Below are 27846 nucleotides of genomic sequence, written 5' to 3' on the forward strand. Positions count from 1 at the left end.
CCACCAGGTCTGTAATTGAACATGCGATAGGACTACTGAAGATGCGATTTCGGTGCCTCGATCGTTCTGGGTGAGCGCTTCAATACGCACCAGCGAGAGTGGGTCACATTATAGTAGTGTGTTGTGTCCTGCACAAAATGGTGCAACAGAGAGGGGCACCATGCCATTATCCACCATCTACATCTGCCATTCACATTGAGGAGGAGCAGGAGCAGGAGGAGGAGGAGGAGGAGGAGGACGAACCCATGGGCAGAGCAACGGCTCACCTGGCTGCTCATGAGGCCAGGAAGTCATTAATATATGAATGGTTTTCGTAAGATCAGAAAGTGAGAAGAATCTAGTCCTCACACCACCTGGAAAGACCAGCGCCAACACCAGCCCCCCACCCCCCAACCCCCAACCCTGCACAAAACAGTCCTGCAACTACACATACACCCACTGTAAAGTGGCCCACTGGGTGTCATCAAGTGTCGCTGTTCATGGTGAAGCTAATGAAAGGGAGCTATCACAAAAGGCAGTCAAGAATGGGCAAGAGGTGGCAGTAGTGGTGAGAATGATAACATTTCATGTGACTTTAACAAAAAACAAATATAAATGAAAAACATGACAGTCTGTCAGACACCCTTGTGCAGATCCTTCGTGATCACAAATCCTTAGCCTTTCTCTTCCTATTGCTTCTACGTGATGCATCCCAGTGGCTGCAACAGAGGTAGTGGCAGGTTGCTCATGTCCATGGCCGGACTGCTTTGATGCTTTTGGCCCACGCCCTCTGGGTTTTGGAGCCTGTGAGGGCCCCTCCAGAGACTGCTCCACCTGCACATGTTCAGGGGCAGACTCAGCCACCTGGACAGAAGGCAGCCTTGCAGGTACTGGTTGAGAGGGGGGCAACGCGTGAGACGTGGGAGCGTTTTGAGTGGCGTCCCCACTTCCATGTTCCCTTTTGCCATCACCCTCTCCTAGTCTAGGCCCACATCACTCCTACTGTGGAGAACCTGCTAGAGAACAGTTTGGAGGACATGTATGATGCCTTGGAAGCCCAGTTGTAAAGTATCTGTCAGCCTGTTTGAGGCGGCAGAATGTTGTTCATCGTGAGTTCAAACAGCCGTTGTCAGGGCCTGAATGGACTCATTTGTGAGCCGTGCTTGATGCTCAGACGCTAGCCTTCTCTCCATCGCAGACATTCCCGTACTTACCTGCGACACTACCTCAAACATTTCCGCAGTTACATGTGACACTATCTCAGACAGTTCCTCACGTCCCTGTAACACTATCTCAGAGATTCCCTCAAGTACCTGTGCCATCATTCCGCTCATACAGGAGTTGGGCTCCTCCATTCTCTGCGCTATTGTGGAGCGTGTGCATGGCACCTATTCCAGTAACTCGCAAATGTGCTGCTGTCCCTCGATCATTCTCCTTTTAAAGAATGGCCCCCGGGGTTCAGCACCTGCGTCCAGCTGAGCAGAGCCTGGAGAGGAGTGCGCCCACCGACACAGGCTCTCATCAGTTGCCCCTGCCACCAGTGTCTTCTCATGCTCACTTGTGTGTGGTGACTCAACAGGTGCCAACCCAACTAACTAACTACTGGGACCCACCGAGGTGTGACTATCTGCGCTGGTGGATGGCTCGCCAAGGTGCGCCCTCGGATGCCGGGAGCTCCTCTGAGGAATCACCCTCTCCCGCCAATGTGGTCGTTGAAGGGCCTGGAAGAGAACAGAAGGCAATATTAAGCATCATCACAGATGTGTCATGTTGCGATGAGCATACTGAGGTGTTCAACATGCCAATCATTGTTAACATCAATTCATGTTGTGTGTGATGAATGTTAAAGTTGTGTCACCAGACTTTTGTGGGGTACCAGTCTTGCGTCGCTAACGGACAGGAACTTGAGAGTGCAGCTGATCTCCAGGGCCAACTACTCCGTGTCTGTGAGGACAACTATTTGTTGTGGCCCCCCTCCAGTCCTCGCCCTCTTGCATGCATTTTGCGCTCTCTTCTCCTAGAAGGGGGGAAAGTACAGTGAGTGATGGTGAAGTGGCCAACCGATGAATGCATTGGGTGAGGCTGACCGTGAAAGAGGTGCATCAGAGGCATCACATTGGATCAGAATTGGGGTGAGTGGTAGAGGTGGGGTCACAAATGGGGGGGTGAGGAAATACTCAGGAAGTGCAGGTATGTTTGGACAAGCCTTAAGTGGATGTGAGGAGTGATGTGATGGAGTAGTCTTGGCAGTGCAGAATGAGTTGGTGGGGAGGGTGGGGTTGATGTGCACCACAGAATGCAGGAGAATCAGTAAGTGTACTCACTTTTGCTGACCTAGTTAGGTCATTGAAACGCCTCCTGCATTGGACCCAGGTGCGAGATATGTTGCTCCTGTTGGTGACCTCCTCTGCCATCTCGAGCCAGGCCTTCTTGGTGGCAGAGGCAGGGCACTTCCTCCTGTCGGCCGGGTAAAATAGTTCCCTCCTACTCCTCACCTCGGCTAGTAGCAGCTGAAGTGAGGCATCGTTGAATTTTGGAGCAGCCTTGCCCCTGTGCTGCTCCACTGGGTCTTCTTGCTCTTTGCTCCAGCAAAAGCCATTGGAGCAATGGCCCTATAAATCCAGACACTCCAGCTGACAGCCTGTCATGCGGGTGCGCAGTCCGCCCACTGCTCAGCTTTCAGACGGCAAACCCGGAAACAAATTTAGGGGGCTCCAATTACGTCGCGATCGCGTGGGGAACGGTAAGTTTTTATTATTCAGGTTTGCCGCGTGCCCATTGACCCCCCCCCCCCACCGCTGCCCATCCCGCCACCCTTTTAAAATCGAGCCCCTGATACCTATGAACTTGTACTTTCAAACAGGGCTTGTTGGATAGTGACTGGGGATGGGAACATTTGCCGATTTTCCTCTCCGTGACCCAGTTGAGATCAGATAACTCAACACTGACTCAGGATCAAACCTGGAGTCTTCCTGGTTTGTATTGCTTGGGGTACCTTAAATTGTCTGAGCTATAGGGAAGTCCCACTGATATTTTATTAATAATTCAGAATGCAGCAATTGGAATGAGGCTGGTGTCTGGAGCCTAAGTTATGAGAGACTCCCAAAAGTTAACTTGTTTTCTTCGGGATAAAAACATAAAACTGATAAATAGCAGGCTAGTCAGCATCCACAAAGAGAAAAGATCGGTTTATGTTTTGCGTGTAAGACCCTTCCTGCTGTGCATTTCCAGCCATTTCTGTTTTTATTTCAGATGCTTGTCAGTTGCTGTTTTTTTTTTCACATTTATTGTCTTTGGAGAAAAGAAGATTGGGAGGAGGTATCATTCAGGTCCTTAAAGATCACAAGAGCACAAGACAATCACAGATGAAGAAGGCAAATTCAGCCCATCCTAGTTCATCCTTCCAGAAAGACCCGACATGCCCCCCATTATAGCATGCCATTGTTCCTTAAATTATTCCAGGGTTTTACCTCCACCACCCTACCTGGAAGTCTATGCCATGTCTTGATCACTCTTGTGCAAAAGAAGACTTTCCTAACGTGATACTTTTCACTAGTTTCAATCTGTGTCCCACAGTCCTATTCTCAGAATTTAATTTAAAGCAACACTCTGGATTTACATTTTCTACATCCTTAACTATCTTGTGTACCTCAAAAAGACCACTTCTCAGTCTCTTCATCTTCAGGGTACATAGCTTAAGTTTCTCTAGTCTTTCCTTATAGCTCAGAACTTTCACACTAGTGATCGATCTCATGGCTCTTCCTTTCACTGCCTCCAATGCTTGAATATCTCTTTTGTTTCTTGTTGACCAAGACTGGACACAATGCTTAAGGTCTGATCAAAGCACCGTACAGTTATATTTTGTTGTTTTAGCTATGCAGTGCAATGGAATAGGAAAACAGAATATTTTTTAAATGGTGAGAAACTATTAAATGTTGGTGTTCAGAGGGATTTGGGTGTCCACGGAACACGGAAAGTTAACATGCAGGTACAGCAATTAGGAAGGCAAATGGCATGTTGGCCATTATGCAAGGGGGTTGGAATACAACAGTAAGGAAGTTTTGCTACAATTGTACAGGGGTTTGGTGAGCCCACATCAAGAGTACTGTGTACAGTTTTGGTCTCCTTAACTAAGAAAGGATCTACTTGCCTTAGAGGCGGTGAAACAAAGGTTCACTAGACTGCTTTCTGTAATGAGAGGGTTGTCCTATGATGAGAGATTGAGTAGAATGGGCCTATACTCTCTGGAGTTTAGAAGAATGAGAGGTGAACTCATTGAAACATGCAAAATTCTGAGAGGACTTGACAGGATAGATGCCGAGAGGCTGTTTCTCCTGGCAGGAGAGTTTAGAACTAGGGGGCGTAGTCTCAGGATAAGGGGTTAGCCATTTAGGACTGAGATGAGGAGATATTTCTTCACTCAGAGGGTTGTGAATCTTTGGAATTCTCTACCCCAGAGGGCTGTGGATGCTGAGTTGTTGAGTAAATTCAAGACTGAGATCGATAGATTTTTGGGCACTAAGGGAATCAAGGGATATGTGGATCGGGCAGGAAAATGGAGTTGAGGTCAAAGATCAGCCATGATCTTACTGAATGACGGAGCAGGCTCGAGGGGCCATATGGCCTACTCCTGCTCCTATTTCTTATGTTCTTAATCTATTAGATTTGGTGATTGCTGCTTTGCATTTGTTGGACATCTTAAGCATTGAGTTTGCTAAGTCTCTTTCAACCATCTTCAGCCAGAAGTGCCGAGTGGATAATCCATCTCAGCCTCCTCCCGATATCCCCACCATCACGGAAGCCAGTCTTCGGCCAATTCGATTCACTCCACGTGATATCAAGAAACGGCTGAGTGCACTGGATACAGCAAAGGCTATGGGCCCCGACAACATCCCAGCTGTAGTGCTGAAGACTTGTGCTCCAGAACTAGCTGCGCCTCTAGCCAAGCTGTTCCAGTACAGCTACAACACTGGCATCCACCCGACAATGTGGAAAATTGCCCAGGTATGTCCTGTCCACAAAAAGCAGGACAAATCCAATCCGGCCAATTACCGCCCCATCAGTCTACTCTCAATCATCAGCAAAGTGATGGAAGGTGTCGTCGACAGTGCTATCAAGCGGCAGTTACTCACCAATAACCTGCTCACCGATGCTCAGTTTGGGTTCCGCCAGGACCACTCGGCTCCAGACCTCATTACAGCCTTGGTCCAAACATGGACAAAAGAGCTGAATTCCAGAGGTGAGGTGAGAGTGACTGCCCTTGACATCAAGGCAGCACTTGACCGAGTGTGGCACCAAGGAGCCCTCGTAAAATTGAAGTCAATGGGAATCAGGGGGAAAACTCTCCAGTGGCTGGAGTCATACCTAGCACAAAGGAAGATGGTCGTGGTTGTTGGAGGCCAAGCATCTCAGCCCCAGGGCATTGCTGCAGGAGTTCCTCAGGGCAGTGTCCTAGGCCCAACCATCTTCAGCTGCTTCATCAATGACCTTCCCTCCATCATAAGGTCAGAAATGGGGATGTTCGCTGATGACTGCACAGTGTTCAGTTCCATTCGCAACCCCTCAGATAATGAAGCAGTCCGAGCCCACATGCAGCAAGACCTGGACAACATCCAGGCTTGGGCTGATAAGTGGCAAGTAACATTCGCGCCAGATAAGTGCCAGGCAATGACCATCTCCAACAAGAGAGAGTCTAACCACCTCCCCTTGACATTCAACGGCATTACCATCGCCGAATCCCCCACCATCAACATCCTGGGGGTCACCATTGACCAGAAACTTAACTGGACCAGCCATATAAATACTGTGGCTACGAGAGCAGGTCAGAGGCTGGGTATTCTGCGGCGAGTGACTCACCTCCTGACTCCCCAAAGCCTTTCCACCATCTACAAGGCACAAGTCAGGAGTGTGATGGAATACTCTCCACTTGCCTGGATGAGTGCAGCTCCAACAACACTCAACAAGCTCGACACCATCCAAGATAAAGCAGCCCGTTTGATTGGCACCCCATCCACCACCCTAAACATTCACTCCCTTCACCACCGGCGCACTGTGGCTGCAGTGTGCACCATCCACAGGATGCACTGCAGCAACTCGCCAAGGCTTCTTCGACAGCACCTCCCAAACCCCCAACCTCTGCCACCTAGAAGGACAAGGGCAGCAGGCGCATGGGAACAACACCACCTGCACGTTCCCCTCCAAGTCACACACCATCCCGACTTGGAAATATATCGCCGTTCCTTCATTGTCGCTGGGTCAAAATCCTGGAACTCCCTTCCTAACAGCACTGTGGGAGAACCGTCACCACACGGACTGCAGCGGTTCAAGAAGGCGGCTCACCACCACCTTCTCAAGGGCAATTAGGGATGGGCAATAAATGCCGGCCTTGCCAGCGACGCCCACATCCCATGAACGAATAAAAAAAAATAAAAAAAACCTCAACCTTAGCTATTTCAACACCATCTATGGATTGGATTACATGTTTTGCCCATTTTCTCATCCTTCCTTTACACTTGTCTGCATTAAATATAATTTTTCGGCTCACATATAGTTTATCCAACTCATTCTTTAATTTCTGAGCTGCTTCCTTCAATTCCACTGCCCTCCTAGTTTAGTATCATCAGTAATTTTAACTCAGTTACATTGAGTTTCTGATTCCAAGTCATTAATAAAACTAAGAAACAGTAATAGTCCCAATACTGAGCCCTGGGGCACTCCACTCACTAATTCCCCACCTCCCCTCCCCACTTCAACAAAACTTGTCCAACAAGTACCCATTGCTTTCTACCCTTCAGCCAATTTCTTAGCCATTTCCAAGATTTACCCTGAATCTGCCACAGCTTTGGGCTGGACTTACAGCTTTCAGTGAGGAATTCTGTCAGGAGTTGAAAGGTATAATATAGATGTAAGCAGGAAATTTAAATTTAGCTGTGACCACTGGCAATAGACATAAGGAAAAAATTGGCAAGCATCAGCACCTGTAAGGGATTAGAATAATTTTTGTCCCTACAGTGAAAATATGAAACAGACTCCAATGAAAGTTAGTAGATGAGGATTATCTCTTTTCCGTAGAGCTAGGTGAATATCTGGTTCAGAAAGGATTCAAAGATAATATGGATGGTAAAGAGATAGACGATCAACTACTCTATGGTTAACACATGGTTCCAGTCATTTTTGGGGCAATAGGCTATTAGCTCTGGAATGTAACGAGCCAGGTTTGATTAATATGGATAGCAATTCTAGATTGATGTCTAACTTTTTTGTATTTGTTTAGTGAAATTTATGCTCATTAAAGTGAGCATTGCAAATTTTTTTGTGGCCTATCAGAGTGAAATTGTCAGTTTTCTGTCAATCAGTGCCATCTTGACAGTTTTGTGCTGCGGGTCCATGCCCACCAGAAACTGGATCAAGGCCGGCCAGGCTCATTTCACATAATATTCTTACAGCCAGTGGATAAAAGAGGCTTTTATCTCTTTAATCTGGACTAGATTTGAGCGCAAGTCCTAGAGATGAAAAGCTAGTGTCTAAATCATTGCACCACAGTCTGCCAATAGATTGATATATGCATTCCATTCACTTCCAGGTTTGGAGGGGAGTTAAGGAGAAAATTCATAAATGTTAATCTTGTAACTTTTACCTATGGTTCCTTATCTCTCTCAGGAGATTGTATGAATTGGGCAGAATGTACGAAATTCAACATGGTTTGTTGAAAGGAACCGAACTATTGTTGCACATCTACTGTTCCCATTACAGATGTCACAATAGGCGTTGTTCTGTACAAAATAACCCAGGCAGCCTTTAACTAGCCATTTTAAAGACAATACCAACAAAGGTATTGAGAGATACTGATAAGTAAACAGTATTTAGGGTTAAGTGACAAATTGGTAAATATATTTCCCCATTAAGGAAACTCACTTTCAACTTGGTTGATTCTTGTTCAAAGGAGACATTATAAATTATTACTCTGTGATGAGTTATAAAATTAAAGGGCTGGTTTTATGTCCCACCCAACCCACCGTTAAATTACCATTTCTTCTGTGGTTTATTTTGTTACCATCAAAAAACTGAAGGCTACACTCTATTTCTTTTACTAGTAGAACATCTGATAAATATTGTAAGCTGTTAATTCTTTATGTCTAATAGGTATCTTAATTAATGTCCGGCTGCGGAGCTAACTAAATAGGACAATTAAAGTCTTGACAAACTCTCCAGAGTACCAAGCAGCTACAATCAATGCATAGGCAAAGTAGAACCAACCTTCAAAGTAGAATCAGCGTAGCAAACAAAATGGCCCCTGAATGTGGTATCCGTCTCTACAGTTCATACTGACACTTATATAGTGGTGGTAATAATTTGGGTGAGGTTTTGGTTTGAAGTTGGGGAAAATGAAGCAGGGGTTAACTCTACCCACTTGACCATTTGACTGTGGTGGTCTGGTCTAACAGGAATTAGAAGGAATTAAAAGGAATAGTGCTATTTTTGCAGGATAATTCTGGTGCAAGTTTAACTGTCCTATTTAGTTAGCTCTGCAGAAAGTACAGTTGTGGACTGGGGATGTTAATTTCCCAATGGGAATGCCTCTATTCTTATGCTTTGAAGATGAGGAGGATGGGGATGAGGGATGAAGCTAGATTTGAGACTTTTAGAGTGAAGCATCACAGAAGATATATATTCACTACAGGCAAATACCTACACACTAGGTTTACAGACTAAAAAAAGGTCTTACTTAGACTTTTCATCATTGGCTCGGAAGGCTGCACTTCTCCCTTCCACCCCCACCTCAAGAAAACTGGGGAGATATGTTTGCTCCTGGCTGAAGACGTTCACCCCACTTCCACCGGATTGAATTTCCTTCCAGGCAGCATCTGGTAGCCATTGACACATTAGATAGGCAGCAATTCACCATTCTGTAAAGAAATTTACCAGTGCTCTATTCAGCCAGGCCACACAATTAATTTCTCAATGGAACCAGAGACTCAAAGAGAGTGAGCTGCCCAATTCTACAGACTGGCAACTTACCTTCAAGTGCAAGGAGCAATTGACAGAAATCTCCATATGAGGACACATTCAGTTCTCACGAAAAGGAAAAGCTTTTATTCCATTAATGTAATGCTATCATCCTATCCTGCACATGAATGCCCACTACCCAGGAAACTTTCATGATGATTTCATCATGTGACAATCTGCCATACCAGCCTTCCTGCCATATATTTGGATGGTTGATTGTTGAACAGGGATATCCTTTGCAGTCATGACTTATGATTCCTGTAAGATATCCACAGATTGAGGAGGGCAACAGATATCATGAGGCCCATGTCAGTACGAAAAGTGCCATGGAGCAGACTGAAGCCTTGTTTTATTTGGTTGGATAAACCTGGTACAGCCCTGCAATACAGCCCATCAACAGTACAGAATCATTATACCTAGCTGTGCACCAAATATCATCGCAATGAGGCTTGGTACTTCCAAAACGTGAAGGGGATGATGATGATGATGAAGAAGACAGGGAATGGAGGGCATGGTGTGGTCTCTATTACCACAGCATGAAAAGACTGCACAGGAAACAGAGGATGTGGAACAGGACAGCCAGCAGCCAGATAAAACCCTTGTTTACTCTGCAGAATGACATTCACCCAAAGATGAAAAGCAATCCATTTACCTTATCTGGAACTACCTCTTAGCACCATGTCTACTGTTTGTGCTAGTTACCTTACTTGCTCGAATTCTTCGTCTGCTAGTATTGTGAGGTAATCCCTGAGATTGAGTGGTTGGTGGCTGGGATGGTTTTCCTGGATTTTTAGAGGGCTGAGGTGACTCTTGTCTCTGTGAAGCAACTGTCCCAGATGAATCAGCTTCTGGCAGCCTTTATGTTGAAGTGTCAAAGTGTGCTGGGGCACATGCCTGAAGCTCCCTCATGCGCAGGCATTAGAGAGGACCTTAAGGAAGCAGGTTTATTACCACTTTCTGGAGAGACAGTGGCATATGTGGCCAATCCTTACAGCCTGCTGGTGCAGGGTGTAGGCTCAGAAGTGGTATTGACCACTATGTCATAACAGACCTAACCACGTCTTGGAAGCCCTCTGCAATTACAGTGTTCAAGTTGACCCTCAAGGCTTCTACTGAAGCATTGAGTAGCTGCCACTCCAGAAGTCACCAATGTCCTTAGAACCTCCTCCTTGCACCTTGTTGCTGCAGAACTTTCTTGGACTGTCATTTGCTCCAGGGTTTTCTGCATGCCGTGAAAAGCATCCTGTAATGTGTTGCAGATGTATGCAGTGGATACCTCTCTTTATATTATCATCTCAGCCAAAAGGATGGTAACTGTCTCCACTGCCTGCACATAAGAGCGATGCCCCCAATCATAGTTCCTTTAAAGACTGGACCCCTGAGGTCTGAATGGGTTGGTCTCAGTTGAGGAACAGTCCACATTGCTCTTCTGTTCTCCCAACAGAAGGGAACTGTGTGGAAGGATAACCCTTCAAAGAGAGAAAGCAGACTGGAGGGAACTTAATTAAAAATATAATAGTTACATTTAGATGTTTTTCAGCGTTCAAATATAAAATGTGTAATTATGGTTTATAGGAGCTTATAGGATTGTACAAGACCAGAAAAGACCATTGCGGTCCACATGACCCGATTTCTATTTGTTAAATAGAATGTTGAGACCAATCTTTGAGTTAACCATTAATCTCTTTCTATTTTACCATAGGGTTTAATGTCCTAATAACTCGTCCCAGCAAAAAGGAATGGTCCTTCGAGCTATGTCTCGAGTTTCATATGTCATCATAATTCTCTCGTTGTTATGGGCTGGAGAGGAGACAGATGCGCAGAGAGCAGGTATGGTGCCCGTTTCATTATTGAAAGTACTACTGGTCAGATATGAAGAAAAATCCCTTTTCTCAGACAACCACTGTTTCTGTTGTCCATAGAGTTGTAAAAATTACAGTGCAGAAAAACACATTTTCGCCCAAAATCTAGTGTGATTTTGAGTTTGGCTCCTTTCTTCAGTTCAACATTGTTATATTCTGCTTTTTCAAATACCTATCTAATTCCATTTGAAATTAATGTCTGCCTCGGTAGCCACTTGTGGGGAATAATTCAGTGTAAACATTCTTCCAGCTTCCCACTTTGTTCTGCTGGTGGTAACCGTGAACCCTGTTACAGTGCTATCCTTCTCTCTCACTGATCTTTCCACCCAGCACACCTGCTGGGAGCTAATGTCACCAACCTCCATACCATTCTGCTTACTCCACCCACCATTAGGCCTGCAGTCACAATGTGCTTTGAGAATTGGACTCTGAATGCATTTATCATTTGCTTTATTGAGGTCTGATCAGCCCTATTTGCAGCTGTGGATGTGCAGATATCAGTGGATAAGCTCTTGTGCAGCTTGCTGCACCCTCACTGCTGGAAGATATGTCAGCGAATGCCCCTTTAAGTTGCAGCAAGCCTTTAAGACCTGCAGCATAATTTCCCACCCCCAATGGATGAATGGCCAATTTTAAGCATTACTCAAGCCTGCGGGTCACCAACAATCAACAATGTGTAAATGTGCCTTGGCTCAATGGTAGCACTCTTGTCTCTGAGTCAGAAGGGTGTGGGTTCAAGTCTCACTCCATTGCAGTACTGAGGGAATGCTGCACTGTTGGAGATGCTGTCTTTTGGATGAGATGTTAAACCAAGGCCCTACCTGCCCTCTCAGGTGGATGTGAAAGATCCCATGGCACTATATGAAGAAGAGCAGGTCAGTTCTGCCTGGTGTCCTGGCCAATATTTATCCCTCAACCAACATCACTAAAACTGACTATCTGGTCATTATCTTGTTGCTGTTCGTGGGACCTTGCTTTGCACAAATTGGCAGCCACATTTCTTATATTACAACAGTGACTAGACTTCAAAAGTAATTAATCGGCTGTAAAGCACTGAGGGATGTCTTGAGGTCGTGAAAGGCACTATATAAATGCATTCTTAAATTAGGCTAAACCCATAAATGTGGCTTTGTTCAGTGCTTGTGGTCTTGGGTTAGTTTTATTCCCACCACCAGTTCCAAGGCCGGACATCAAAATCGGCTCCATGGCTTCCAAGATGTCGAGTAATAAATTTTAGAAGTTAAAAATAGGGAAGGGAATGCACCATAAATAGTATGAATTTAAATGAAGTAGAGTAACTGAGAGACCTTTGTGTGCAAATACATAGGTCATTAAAGATAGAATCAGAAGCAGATGAAGCCATAGAAAAGGAAAACGGAATGCTTGGTTTTGTATCTAGAGGCGTGGAATACAAAAGCAAGGAGATAATGTTGAACTTGTGCTAGACCTTAGTTAGGCTGATGTTAGAGACTTGTGTACAGTTTTGAGTACCCTGTTACAGGAAGGGTATAAAACAAATGGAAAGGGTGCAGTGTAGAGTCACTAGGATATTGCCAGGGATGAGGGATTATAATTATGAAGCAAAACTTGATAAGTTACAGTTTTTTTCAACAGCGTGGAGAAGGTTAAGGATGACTTGACATGAAAGGTAATGATAAGGTAAATAGTGATACATTGCTTCCATTATTTGACAAGACAGTAACAAAAGAGCAGAAGTTTAAGATAATCACAAATAGAATTAAAGGGGAGGTTACAAACAACTTTAGGGAAGGATTTCTTGAGCAGTATGTAACTGATCCGCCAAGGGGGCAAGCAACCTTCGACCTGGTACTGTGTAATGAGCCAGGATTAATTAATAATGTCCTAGTTAAGGATCCCCTTGGAATGAGTGACCATAACATGGTTACATTCCATATCCAATTAGAGGGTGAGAAGGTTGGTTCTCAAACAAGCGTACTGAGCTTGAATAAAGGAGACTATGATGGTATGAGAGCGGAATTGATTAAAGTGGACTAGGAAAATAGTTTAAAGGGTAAGACGGTACATGAACAGTGGTGTTCATTTAAGGAGTTATTTTACAACTTTCAAAAAAAAATTCCACTGAGGAAAAAAAGGTGTAAAAGAAATGACAGCCATCCGTGGCTAAGTAAAGAAATTAAGGATAGTATCCGACTAAAAACAAGGACATATAAGGTAGCCAAACTTAGTGGGAGGATAGAAGATTGGGAAGTCTTCAAAAGACAGCAAAAAGTAACGAAAGGATTGATTAAGAAAGGGAAGATAGATTATGAAAATAAATTAGCAAAAAATATAAAAACAGATAGCAAGAGTTTCTATAGTTATATAAAAAGAAAAAGGGTGGCTAAGGCAAACATAGGTCCCTTAGAGGATGAGACCGGGAAATTAATGGTGGGAAACATGGAGATGGCAAAAATGCTGAACAAATATTTTGTTTCAGTCTTTACGGTAGAGGACACTAAGAATATCCCAACACTGGACAAACAGGGGGCTCTAGGGGGGGAGGAGTTAAATACGATTAAAATCACTAAGGAATTGGTACTCAGTAAATTAATGGGACACAAGGCGGATAAATCCCCTGGACCTGATGGCTTACATCCTAGGGTCTTGAGGGAAGTGGCAGTAGGGATTGTGGATGCTTTGGGAATAATTTTCCAAAATTCTCTGGACTCGGCAAAGGTCCCGGCAGATTGGAAAACTGCTAATGTAACACCCTCATTTAAAAAGTGTAGTAGGCAGAAGGCTGGAAATTATAGACCAGTTAGCCTAACATCTGTGGTGGGTAAAATTTTGGAGTCTATTATTAAGGAGACAGTATTGGAACATTTGGATAAACATAATTTAATAGGACAAAGTCAGCATGGCTTTACGAAGGGGAAGTCATGTCTGATAAATTTGCTTGAGTTCTTTGAGGACATAACGTACAGGGTGGATAAAGGGGAACCAGTGGACGTAGTGTATTTAGACTTCCAGAAGGCATTCGACAAGGTGCCACATAAAAGATTATTGCTCAAGATAAAGAATCACTGGATTGGGGGTAATATTCTGGCATGGGTGGAGGATTGGTTATCTAACAGGAAGCAGAGAGTTGGGATAAATGGTTCATTCTCGGACTGGCAACCAGTAGCCAGTGGTGTTCCGCAGGGGTCGGTGCTGGGTCCCCAACTCTTTACAATCTATATTAATGATTTGGAGGAGGGGACGGAGTGTAACATATCAAAGTTTGCAAATGATACAAAGATGGGAGGGAAAGTAGAGAGTGAGGAGGACATAAAAACCTACAAGGGGATATAGACAGGCTGGGTGAGTGGGCGGAGATTTGGCAGATGCAATACAATATTGGAAAATGTGAGGTTATGCACTTTGGCAGGAAAAATCAGAGAGCAAGTTATTATCTTAATGGCAAGAAACTGGAAAGTACTGCAGTGCAAAGGGATCTGGGAGTCCTAGTGCAAGAAAATCAAAAGGTTAGTATGCAGGTGCAGCAGGTGATCAAGAAGGCCAACGGAATGTTGGCTTTTATTGCTAGGGGGATAGAATATAAAAACAGGGAGGTATTGCTGCAGTTATATAAGGTATTGGTGAGACCGCACCTGGAATACTGCATACAGTTTTGGTCTCCATACTTAAGAAAAGACATACTTGCTCTCGAGGCAGTACAAAGAAGGTTCACTCGGTTAATCCCGGGGATGAGGGGGCAGACATATGAGGAGAGGTTGAGTAGATTGGGACTCTACTCATTGGAGTTCAGAAGAATGAGAGGCGATCTTATTGAAACATATAAGATTGTGAAGGGGCTTGATCGGGTGGATGCGGTAAGGATGTTCCCAAGGATGGGTGAAACTAGAACTAGGGGGCATAATCTTAGAATAAGGGGCTGCTCTTTCAAAACTGAGATGAGGAGAAACTTCTTCACTCAGAGGGTAGTAGGTCTGTGGAATTTGCTGCCCCAGGAAGCTGTGGAAGCTACATCATTAAATAAATTTAAAACAGAAATAGACAGTTTTGTAGAAGTAAAGGGAATTAGGGTTTACGGGGAGCGGGCAGGAAATTGGACATGAATTTAGATTTGAGGTTAGGATCAGATCAGCCATGATCTTATTGAATGGCGGAGCAGGCTCGAGGGGCCGATTGGCCTACTCCTGCTCCTATTTCTTATGTTCTTATGTTCTTATGTTAACTTCTTTACATAAAGAAATAAAAACAGAAAATGCTGGAAAAGCTCAGCAAATGAGGCAGCACCTGTGGAGAAAGAAACAGAGATAACGTTTCAGGTCAAAGACCATTCGTCGGAACTGGAAGATGTTAAAGTTATTGAGCAAGTACAGAGCCAGGGAAAGGATGGAGGGAGGGGAGGGAAGGACAGATCAGAAGGGAAGGTCTGTGATCGGGTAGAGGGCAAGAGTGATTAAATGACAAAAGGGATGATGGTGCAAGACAAGGAGGGTGGTAATGGGACAAGTTAATTAACAAAAGATCAGTCTAGAGGAGCTGTAAATGGCAACAGCAGAAACATAACCAGCAGCTGCAGTCCAATAAATTTTTTAAAAATAAAAATGGGAGCAGTGGTTATAATCTGAAGTCATTGAAATCAATGTTGAGTCCGGAAGGTTGTAAAGTGCCTAAACGAAAGATGAGGTGCTGTTCCTCGAGCTTCCGTTGAGCTCCATTGGAACAGTGTAAGAGGCCGAGGACAGAGAGGTCAGAGTAGAAGTGGAATGGGGAATTAAAATGACAAGTGGATCAGGGTAATGCTTGAGGACTGAGCGGAGGTGTTCAGCAAAGCGATCACCCAATCAGCAAAGAATTATTGATTTTCTGCTCCTGTGAAGTGCTTTGGGACGTTTTACTATGTTAAAGACGCTATATAAATGCAAGTTGTTGTTGCTGATTCCCTTCCTGTCTGGGGATTGGCCAATAGTACTGCCAATCAAACTGCTTATGCTGAACAACCACTGAGCTGCCACGCAGGGCAGTTATTTGAATATAGTAGCTTTGAATGCATGTTGGAATTAATTGAATTTGTTGCTGTCTTGATCGGATAAGGATAATGATTTCAACACCTAGCCCGTCTCTATTTGTGAGAACCCATTGAAACACCTGGTTCCCTATTTTTCAAATAGCTCCAGCCTTCCTTCTATTAAGAGACAAAAACAGTCCTGGAACTTTATGCATTAAATCTTAGAATTTCATTTCATATCAAAACCATATTGTAACTTAAAGCAAGAGTCTCTCCCAAGTAAGATAGACAGAAATCCTGAAACGTGGCAGTAGGATTAGACTAGGTGGGGAAAATTGCTGACACAAGTTGATGGGTCACATAACTTTTCTCTCTGTTGAAACACACAATGATTCTATGGTAGTGTTTTGGTCATTTCATCCACCGACCCAATAGTCTTAACATAGATACCTGAAAAAATAATGGAATTAAGTACTGGGAATAAACTCAAGGAGTACCCTTATTAGAATAATCTATTAGTTTAAGGAGGGAAAGATTTTGCTGGATGAGCCTTCTTGGGGGGAGTTTTAATCCCACCACGAATAGCGGGAGAGGGTCGGGGAGAGGTTAAATTGTGAAAAATGTGAAACCCGACCCCAATCCGCCGCAAACGCGCTTACTTCCAGTTTTAGCACGACGGGTTTCGGGGAGTCTGAGTAACCTGATCTGGAGAAGCAGGTCAGTGATTTTAATATTCAAGTGAGGCTCCGTTCCTCAGATTTTGGCAGCCATTTGAATTTAACAGCTGCGGGCCAGGTTTCCCAGGGCTTGGGAAACCTGGCAGCCGTAGGGAGGCGGGAGCTGCGGCTCCAGTGGGTAAGGGCTTTTCCAGCACTGCCTTTGGGCCAGGAGGAGCAGGAGTGCTTCCTCCAGCTGCTCAAGCAAACCTCAAGCCACGATCTCTCCCACACCGCACTCGGCCGACCTCCCCCACCGCAAACAGTCAACCCCCCCGTAATCTCTATCTCTCCCGCCTCCGCAATCTCTATATCCTTCCCCCGTCACGATCTCTCCCCTCTTTGTGATCGTGCCCACCTCGCTCTTCTCAATTGCCGGGGACCATTCTCAGCGGTCCCCGGCCACTGCCTTCTACCGTAGGCTTTCCCGTCGACAGCACAGCCAGCCTCCAATCTGGCCGGCTGCCGGGTGGGAAATGGAATAAAAAAATTCTAATGAGGTTCAGCCATTAAATTCGGCAGGACCTCTGCCTTCCCGGCATTTCCGGGTTTCCCATCCACTGACAGGCACCCCCGCTCCCTCCCCACCTCCCTGTAAATATCGGGGCCCTTGACGTTTTTGTGGAAGTGGCATCCCAAGTGGACAGTGGGAAACCACCTGATGTGGTCTACTTAGATTTTCAAGAAGCTTTTGATAAAGTTGATCCTGAAGGGTTGCTACTCAATCTGAAAGGGGTAGGAATTCAAAGCAGAACCTGGATGTAGATAAGGGATTGACTGAAGGGAAGAATGCAGCAGTTACTTGTTAGGGGAGTGATGTCAGGGTTGTGGAGAATACTGAGTGGAGTGCCACAGAGTTTGGTGCTGGGTCCCTATTGTTCCCAATTTACATTAATAATTTGGATACAGAAAACTGGTGCAAGTTCACAGATAATGCTAAACCAAGGAGGAATGTCAAGAAGCAGTTAAGTACCTAAAAAGGAGTTAAATAAAATATGCAAATGGATAATAGAGACACATGCAAGAACCTACAGATTGGAAAGAAAAATGGGTGTGACATTTATATCAAGAATGGTGTAGAAATAGCTAAAAGGAAGGTGGAAAGGGATTTGAGGGTGATGGTAGAATTAGCACTTAACATGTGAGCCAGAAATTGTCTTACGGAATTCTCCCATTCGGCTACCATAACTTCAGTGGAGGATTAGCGGAAACCCCATTTACCTGTCCATCCGGGATTTCTGCCAATTATCTGCAGAAGTTCTGATGGCCGAACTAGGAAATTCCTGACAGTGAAATCATAGAGCAGAATTAAATGTAACATAAAAACATAAGAAATAGGAGCAGGAGTAGGCCATATGGCCACTCGATCCTGCTCTGTCATTCAATCAGATCATGGCTGATCTTCAGCCTCAGCTCCACTTTCCTGCCTGATCCCCATATCCCTTGATTCCCTTATAGTCCAAAAATCTATCCATCTCAGCCTTGAATATATTCAATGACTCAGCATCCACAGCCCTCTGGGTTGAGAATTCCAAAGATTCACAACCCTCTGCGTGAAGAAATTCCTCTTCATCTCAGTCTTGAATGGCCGACCCCTTATCCTGCGACTATGCCCTCTAGTTCTAGACTCTCCAGCCAGGGCAAACAATCTTTCAGCATTTACCCTGTCAAACCCCCTCATAATCTTATATGTTTCAATGAGATCACCTCTCATTCTTCTAAACTCCAGACAGTATAGGCCCATTCTACTCAAACTCTCTTCATAGGACAACCCTCTCATCCCACAAATTAATCAAGTGAACCTTTGTTGTACCGCCTCCAAGGCAAGTATATCCTTCCTCAGATAACAAGACCAAAACTATACACAGTACTCCAGGTGAGGTCTCACTAAAGCCCTGTACAACTGTACTAAGACTTCCTTACTCTTGTACTCCAACCCCCTTGCAATAAAGGCTAACATGCCATTTGCTTTCCTAATTGCTTGCTGAACCTGCATACTAACTTTTTGTGTTTCTTGTACCAGGACACCCAAGTCACTCTGAACACCAACATTTAATAGTTTCTCACCATTTAAAAAATATTCTGTTTTTCTGTTTTACTTACCAAAGTGAATAACCTCACATTTCCCCATATTATAACTCCATCTGCCAACTTCTTGCCCACTCACTCAATCGGTCAATGTCCCTTAGCAGACTCTTTGTGTCCTCCTCACAACTTACTTTCCCACCTAGCTCTGTATCATCAGCAAACTGGGATACAATACACTCAGTCCCTTCACCTAAGTCATTAATAAAGATTGTAAACATCTGAGGCCCAAGCACCAATCCTTGCGGTACCCCACTAGTTACAGCCTGCCAACCTGAGAATGACCAGTTTATCCCTACTCTCTGTTTTCTGTCCTTTAACCAATCCTCTATCCATGCTAATATATTATCCCCAATCCAATGAGCCCTTACCTTGTATAACCTATTATGTTGCACCTTCCAGTCCACTGGTACCGTTCCAGAATCTAGAGAATTTTGGAAGATCATAACCAATGCATCCACTATCTCTGCAGCCACCTCTTTTAGAACCCTAGGATGTAGGCCATCAGGTCCACGGGATTTGTTGGATTTTAGTCCCATTACTTTGTCCAGTACTTTTTCTCGAGTGATATTAATTTATTTAAGTTCCTCACACAATTTTTTTATTCGTTCTTGGGACGTGGACGTCGCCAGCAATTATTGCCCATCCCTAATTGCCCTTGAGAAGGTGGTAGTGAGCCGCCTTCTTGAACCGCTGCAGTCTGTGTGGTGAAGGTTCTCCCACAGTGCTGTCAGGTAGGAAGTTCCAGGATTTTGACCCAGCGATGATGAAGGAACGGCGATATGTTTCCAAGTCGGGATGGTGTGTGATTTGGAGGGGAACGTGTACGTGGTGGTGTTCCCATTGCCTGCTGCCCTTGTCCTTCTGGGTGGTCGCGGGTTTGGGAGATGCTGTCGAAGAAGCCTTGGCAAGTTCCTGCAGTGCATCCTGTAGATGGTACACTCTGCAACCACGGTGCACCGGTGGTGAAGGGAATGAATGTTTAGGGTGGTGGATGGGTTACCAATCAAGTAGGCTGCTTTGTCCTGGATGGTGTTGAGCTTCTTGAGTGTTGTTGGAGCTGCACTCATCCAGGCAAGTGGAGAGTATTCCATCTCACTCCTGACTTGTGCCTTGTAGATGATGGAAGGGCTATGGGGAGCCAGGAGGTGAGTAACACGCCGCAGAATACCCAGCCTCTTACCTGCTCTTGTAGCCATTATATTTATGTGGCTGGTCCAGTTAAGTTTCTATTCAATGGTGACTCCCAGGATGTTGATGATGAGGGATTTGGTGATGTTAATGCCATTGAATGTCAAGGGGAGGTGATTAGACACTCTTTTGTTGGAGATGGTCATTGCCTGGCACTTGTTTGGCGCGAATGTTACTTGTCACTTATCAGCCCAAGCCTGGATGATGTCCAGGTCTTGCTGCATGCGGGCACGGACTGCTTCATTATCTGAGGGGTTACGAATGGAACTGAACACTGTGCAATCATCAGCGAACATCCCCATTTCTGAACTTATGATGGAGGGAAGGTCATTGATGGAGCAGCTGAAGATGGTTGGGCCAAGTACACTGCCCCGAGGAACTCCTGCCACATTGTCTTGGGGCTGAGATGATTGGCCTCCAACAACCACTACCATCTTCCTTTGTGCTAGGTATGACTCCAGCCACTGGTGAGTTTTCCCCCTGATTCCCATTGACTTCAATTTTACTAGGGCTCCTTGGTGCCACACTTGGTCAAATGCTGCCTTGATGTCAATGGCAGTAACTCTCACCTCACCTCTGGAATTCAGCTCTTTTGTCCATGTTTGGTCCAAGGCAGTAATGAGGTCTGGAGCTGAGTGGGCCTGGCAGAAGCCAAACTGAGCATCGGTGGGCAGGTTATTGGTGAGTAAGTGCCGCTTGATAGCACTGTCAATGACCCCATTCATCACTTTGCTGATGATTGAGAGTAGACTGATGGGGCGGTAATTGGTCGGATTGGATTTGTCCTGCTTTTTGTGGACAGGACATACCTGGGCAATTTTCCATATTGTCAGGTAGATGCCAGTGTTGTAGTTGTACTGGAACAGCTTGGCTAGAGGTGTGGCTAATTCTGGAGCACAAGTCTTCAGCACTAGAACTAGGATGTTGTCGGGGCCCATAGCCTTTTTTGTATCCATTGCACTCAGCCATTTCTTGATATCACGTGGAATGATTCGAATTGGCTGAAGACTGGCTTTTGTGATGTTGGGGATATCGGAAGGAGGCCAAGATGGATCATCCACTCAGCACTTCTGGCTGAAGATGGTTGCAAACGCTTCAGCCTTGCTTTTACACTCACGTGCTGGACTCTGCCATCATTGTGGATGGGGATATTCATGGAGCCTTCTCCTCCCATTAGTTGTTTAATTGTCCACCACCATTACAACTGGATGTGGCAGGACTGTAGAGCTTTGATCTGATCCGATGGTTGTGGTATCGCTTAGCTCTGTCTATCGCATGTTGTTTCTTCTGTTTAGCTGCATGTAGTCCTGTGTTGTAGCTTCACCAGGTTGGCATCTCGTTTTTAGGTACGCCTCATGCTGCTCCTGGCATGCTCTTCTGCACTCCTCATTGAACCAGGGTTGATCCCTTGGCTTGTTGGTAACGGTAGAGTGAGGAATATGCCGGGTCATGAGATTACAGATTGTGCTGGAATACAATTCTGCTGCTGCTAATGGCCCATAGTGCCTCATGGATGCCCAGTTTTGAGCTGCTAGATCTGTTCTGAATTTATCCCATTTAGCATGGTGGTAGTGCCACACAACACGTTGGATGGTGTCCTCAGTGTGAAGACAGGACTTCATCTACACAAGGAATGTTCGTTGGTCACTCCTACCAATACTGTCATGGACCAATGCTTCGGCGACAGGTAAATTGGTGAGGACAAGGTCAAGTAGGTTTTTCCTTCGTGTTGGTTCGCTCACCACCTGCCGCAGGCCCAGTCTGGCATCTATGTCCTTCAGGACTCGGCCTGCTCGGTCAGTAGTGGTGCTACCGAGCCACTCTTGGCGATGGACATTAAAGTCCCCCAACCAGAGTACATTCAGTGCCCTTGCTACCCTCAGTGCTTCCTCCACATGATGCTCAACATGGAGGAGGACTGATTCATCAGCTGAGGGAGGGAGATAGGTGGTAATCAGCAGAAGGTTTCTTTGCCCATGTTTGACCTGATGCCATGAGATTTCATGGGGTCCAGATTCAATGTTGAGTACTCCCAGGGCCACTGTCTCCTGACTGTATATCACTCTACCGCTACCTCTGGTGGGTCTGTCCTGCCGGTCGGACAGGACATACCCAGGGATGGTGATGGAAGAGTCTGTGACATTGGCTGAAAGGTATGATTCTGTGAGTATGGCTATGTCAGGCTGTTGCTTGACTAGTCTGTGGGACAGCTCTCCCAATTTTGGCACAAGTCCCCAGATGTTAGTGAGGAGGACTTTGCAGGGTCAACTGGGCTTGGTTTGCCTTTGTCGTGTCCGGTGTCTAGTGATCCGATGCCTGGTTGTCCGTCCGGTTTTATTCTTATTATGAATTTTTGTAGCGAGATTGTACAACAGAGTGGCTTGCTAGGCCATTTCAGAGGGAGTTTAAGAATCAACCACATTGCTGTGGGTTTGTAGTCACATATAGGCTAGACCGGGTAAGGACGGCAGGTTTCCTTGCTAGTTTACTTTCATATTCTATTTTCTCCCTTTTTATCAATTTTTTGGTCATCCTTTGTGGGTTTCTAAAATTCTCCCAATCCCCAGGCTTATTGCTGTTCTTGGCAACATTATAGGCCTCTTCTTTCAAGCTAATACTCTCTTTAACTTCTTTAGTTAGCCATGGATGGATCACTTTTCACGTGGAGTTTTTATTTCTCAATGGAATGTATACTTTTTGAGAATATTGAAATATTTCTCTAAGTGTTTGCCATTGTTTTTCAACTGTCAATCCTTTAATTTAATTTCCCAATCTACCTTTGACAACTCACCCCTCATACCTATGTAATTGGCTTTATTTAAGTTTAAGACCCTAGTTTCTGACTTAAGTATGTTACTTTCAAATTCAATGTGAAATTCTATCATATTATGATCACTCTTCCCCAGAGGTTCTTTTACTGTGCGATTACTAATTAACCCTATCTCATTACATAATACAAGATCTAAAATAGCCTATTTCCTGGTTGTTTCCATGATGTATTGCTCTGGGAGGCCGTAACAAATAGAATGCTCAACTATATTGCCACATCAGTTGGGTAGAAGTCAGAAGATGTCATTTTAAAACTGCACAGTCCCTGGTCAGACTGCATCTTGAGTTCTGTTCAATTTGCAAAGCATAAGGAAAACATTCAGGCCAAGGAGGTGGTGCAGAGAAATACAACGAGAAAGATCCCTAACATCAAAGGATTGTGTTAAAAGGACAGACTGGAGAGGCTAGGGCCCTTTAGCCTTGAAAGGAGGTAACTGAAGGGGGGACCTTACAAAATATTAAATGGTACAGATAAGGTTAATCTAGACTACCACTTCAAGGTATGCCAGGATACTAGACATAAATTAAAACTGGTGAAAGGAATGTTTAGGGCAGGTGTCAGGAAAAACATTGATACGAAGTATAATCAAAACTTGGAACGGTAGTAGAGGTGAAATCCAGTTGAAGTTTGGGAACTGTAATGATAGCAGGACAAGTAAAAGCAGCTGTTGGCACTGTGCCAGCCATTTTCTTTTCCTTCCAGCAGTTGGAGTTGTCAGTGGGCAGAATCCAGTAATGTGGGTTAACAATAATTAATGGCCTGTGGGTTAGTACCAAACAGTGATGCTATTTATTTATGGTTAGCTCCCCATTAAGAACAATGTTGGAAATGTTAAGTAAATGGCTCAAATTGCTAGTTTAAGGGGATCCAGGAGGATTTAAAAACGAGACATGCAAATCCTGATGTTATTAAGCTTAGTGATAAGCAGGAAGATTTCACTCAGCTAAAACATAGTTGCCGGCAAAACAAATGTTCTCGGCCCAATCTTGCTCTGCTCTGTATGCCAGGAATACTTATTTCCCAGGTGCAAAGCAGAAGAAAAATGGAAGGAAACATGTAATGTTGGGTGTCCATGTCCCATGCATTGCCCTTATTCATATGAGCGACAATAAAATAAAAGCGAGATATGTCTAAGTTAGGATGGTATGTGTGACTTGGAGGGGAATCTGCAAGTAATGGTGTTCCCATGATGTTGCTGCTCTTGTCCTTCTTTGTTGTAGAGGGTGCAGGACTGGGAGGTGATGTTGACATCATTATGGATATTCCGCAAAAGACTGGCCTCCAAATAAGTGTAACATTGCTCCTCAAACATTTTCAGCTAAAACCTAACCTTGCAGATCTCTACTCCATGCTGAACTAGTTTTTAGTACTGATAATCAGAAGGACTGACTGATATGTTGTCCTTCCATCTCTGGGATTTGGGTTGGAGTCCATTCTATAATAATGGAGCAAAGTTACCACTACCTGCAGGTTGTGAGGTTCCTATCTGAAATGAATTTGGGCAATTTTAACTGAGCTTCGAGCAACCATGGGCCGATAAAAAACAAAAATGCTGTTAAGTTGTCAATATCACACAGACTGGTCACAAAGACAGTAGATGTGGATCTGTCGCACTGGTGTAATAGGGAATATGAGGGGTAATTTTACGCTCCTGTTCAAAGACCTTGCGCGATGGAGGCTCAACTTTCCATCAACTGAAATTAATGGATAGAAAATCATATGGCTGCAAATTAGCCCTAGTGTATATTGTGTCAGAAGACATAAGTGTTTATGTCGAGTCTCTGCTTTGTTATGGGAGCACAAACTTTCAAAATTATCCTTAATCAGCCTTCGCCCTAATGGGTGCAAATCACCCAAAAAAAGAAATGATTAAATGGCCAATTTTGACAGGGCAGGAATTGGGGGTGAGGGCTGAAACAGGAGGTGAACCATCTGATCCCTGACCTTCCCCCACCCCCGGGAGCATGAGGCCTGGGAGATTTTAACTTCTGGGCATCATTTACATGCCCCAACATTGACTCCCTCACAAAACCAACGGGTGGGAGTCAAAATTGGTTGGGGGGTCAGGCTGCCAATAAGAACCCACAGAACTAGTCTCCCTGGCAAGTTAAGTAATGATTTGGGGGGGTGGGGGTCAGCAAGTCCGCGATCAGAGGAAGCAGGGCAGCCTATGGCAGAGGAGGCCTAAGGTATCCTCGTGGGTCAGGAGGAGAACTCCTGCCCCTCCTACTGGCCCACAAAGAACCTTTAAAAATTAAACTAAAATCACTTACCCGGGCCTCCTGTGATGAGAATCATTGCTGCTGCCAGCCTTTGCCAATGGGTTGGAGACTGTGCGGGCCATAGTCTGGCCTGCAGTGAAAAGCCCGTGTACATCCTGATGACATCATCAGGAAGCATCTTCACACTTTAAATTAGCCCCCTGCTCCTCTGGAGCGGGCAACCCACCCGTGCCTGAATTCAGGCAAGTAAAGCTGGTGGAAGCAGAAATGCATTGGGAAAGTGGCATAACCCTGCCATCTTAAAACACCATCCACACCTTTCCTGCTATGTGGGGTGGGTTAAAATCGGCCCATAACAGTAAAGGTAGTTTTTAGTTTTTGGAGGGTTGGGACATTCACTGTTTTCCACAGTGATATAGTAGCTACCTGTCCATTCCTTTGGTTGCCTACAATTGGGAGGACAGGAAGGATATTCATCGGGTTTCCTGTCAGCTTAGCATTTGATTCTCTGGTGTGTAAAATTTAGCAAAATCTCTGAGCTCAATAATGACCTTTTAGTATAAAATTAATTGTACGACAACAACTTGCATTTATATCGCACCTTTAACATCGTAAAACGTCCCAAGGTGCTTCACAGGAGCGTTATCAAACAAAATTTGGCACTGAGCCACCTGGAGATATTAGGACAGATGACCAAAAGCTTGGTCAAAGAGGTAGGTTTTAAGGGGCATCTTAGAGCAAGAGAGAGAGGTAGAGAGGCGGAGAGGTTTAGGGAGGGAATTTCAGAACTTAGGGCCTAGGCAGCTGAAGGCACTGCCACCAATGGTGGAGCTATGAAAATCGGGGGTGCGCAAGAGGCCAGAATTGGAGGAGTGCAGAGATCTCAGAGGGTTGTAGGGCTGGAGGAAGTTACAGAGAATAACACCACCATTAGGGATAATCAACACAGTAAAACAATTGTTCTTTAAGCTTTTTTACAGATCCCTGCTCAATGCAAAGACCAGTTTTTCATTGCCAGTTTCGAGCATACTCAACAGGGGATAAGTTCAAAGTTGAAGCCTTAGGCTTAGGACAGTGTCATTTAACATCAATCAAAGTCAAAGACGGCTGCTACAATACTCCATCTGTTTTTTAGGAGTACAGAAAGACCAAGAAAAAATAACGCTGGGCTGCCAATCACCTAGTCGAAGATTTTCCATGACCTAATGCATTACTCCAAAAACCTTAGCTCAGCAAGTAATAGGTAATCTATGAGGAAAGGTTAAGCAAGTGGGATTTATTTCTTTTAGAAAAAGGTACTTCAAGGTGCCCTAATTGAAGTTTTCAAGGTTGTGAAGGGAAATGACAAAGCCGTTCTAGACAACTTTCACACTATGGCGAAATGTTCCAATACCAAGAACACAAGTTAAAAAGCTACAGTGTCACCTTGGTTCTAATTAGGAACAAGGAACAGGAGTAAGCCATTGGTCCCTCAAGCTTTTTCCACCATTGTATTAGATCATGGCTGATCTGTACCTCAACTCCATTTACCCGCCTTTGCCTCATACCCTTGAAACCCTTACTATCAAAATCTATAGATATGAAAATCTATTGATCTCAGTCTTGAAGATTTGTATTCACCCAGCATTCACAGCCTTTTGGGTAGAGAGTTCCAGATTTCCACCACCCTTTATGTAAAAAAATGCTTCCTGATTTCACTCCTAAATGGCCTAGCTCTAATTTTAAGATTATGCCCCCTTGGTCTGGATTTCCCCCACCAGAGGAAATAGCTTCTCTGAATCTACCTGATCAACTCCATTTATTATTTTGAACACCTCAATTAGAAGTCCCTTCAACCTTATAAATTCAAAGGAATACAAGCCAAGTTTATGCAACATGTGCTCAGAATTTAACCATCTGAGCACTGGTATCATTGTGATGATCTGCACCATAATCACTCCAAGACCAATGTATATTTTCTGAGGTGCGGTGCCCAAAAACTGAACACAATATTCCAGATGGGGTCTGACCAAGGCTCTGTACAACTGAAGCATCACTTCCTCACTTTTGAATTCCAATCTCCTTGAGATAAAGGCCAACATTCCATTAGCCTTTTATAGCACTCTTGCCTGTAAGTCAGAAATTCCATTCCATAATCACATTAGCACATGATCACATAATCACGGCTAATGTTCCATATCCCTTGTGTGTATTAAGTTAGCAGGGAAGGCCATTAACATAGGTTTGTATATACAGAGAAAGCAGTTGGGTTTCTGGAGAGAGAGGGACTTTCAGGGATCACTTATCAGGGGTTATTCTATGCTCTCATCCACCCAATGGGAAGCTGCCCGTGGAGGGAACACAGGTCAGAGAATTGGGGATAGTGTTGCAGCCCTGTCTCTGATCTGTGCTCCCTGTGAGCTTGGCTTCCTTGTGAAATTGCGGAATCTTCCCTCTCAGGAATTTGCACACCTGCTCCCATGATTCCAGTGGATGGAAATTTGTCGGGTCACACATCCAAATTCCTTAAATGCATTTCTGGTGCTTGAGGCTGTGCCCCAGGAGTGTGCATTCATAACGTTTATCTTTACAGTCTTCCTTCTGCATATAAATTAACTGTGATGCAGATAATGATACCGTCTGAAGGACAGATTCATGGGTAGGAGATGCAACGTGTAAAGCTTTGCTGCTGGCAGACTTTTGAAATTGACACAGAACATAGTCTTGCAGTTGCAGCACCTCTTGTGTTCCTAGCATAAATATAACGGTTTAGCTTAATAGTAGCTCTTAAAAAATTCTTCTGGTCTTGAACTAGGGGGTGTGGAGGGGTCATTTAGTTGATAACATACTTGCATTGACTGCTAAGAGATGCACAAGAGCAGGTTGACATGCTCTCTGATTTTGCCCTTCCATTGCAGAAGCACTTTACCTCCACTCTGCAAATCTTTCCTACGGCCCACTGTGGGCAACTGTCTGTATCCAGCAACTCAGAAGCAAA

General features: G+C 44.6%; 1 protein-coding gene across 3 annotated transcripts in view; it reads left to right on the plus strand.

Moving 5' to 3' along the window:
• The window catches only part of col22a1 (collagen, type XXII, alpha 1), a 344398-nt gene that overhangs the window by 12627 nt on the left and 303925 nt on the right, over positions 1-27846 (plus strand). For all 3 annotated transcript variants that reach the window (XR_010960277.1, XM_067978562.1, XM_067978572.1), the window contains exon 2: positions 10688-10815. Coding sequence is in view for 2 of the 3 variants with exons in the window: in XM_067978562.1 (XP_067834663.1) it covers positions 10725-10815 (91 nt within the window). In the remaining variant the exon portion in view is untranslated. The remainder of the gene's footprint in view (positions 1-10687; positions 10816-27846) is intronic.

This window comes from Heptranchias perlo, chromosome 3 (assembly GCF_035084215.1).
Source record: "Heptranchias perlo isolate sHepPer1 chromosome 3, sHepPer1.hap1, whole genome shotgun sequence".
NCBI classification, from domain to species: domain Eukaryota; kingdom Metazoa; phylum Chordata; class Chondrichthyes; order Hexanchiformes; family Hexanchidae; genus Heptranchias; species Heptranchias perlo.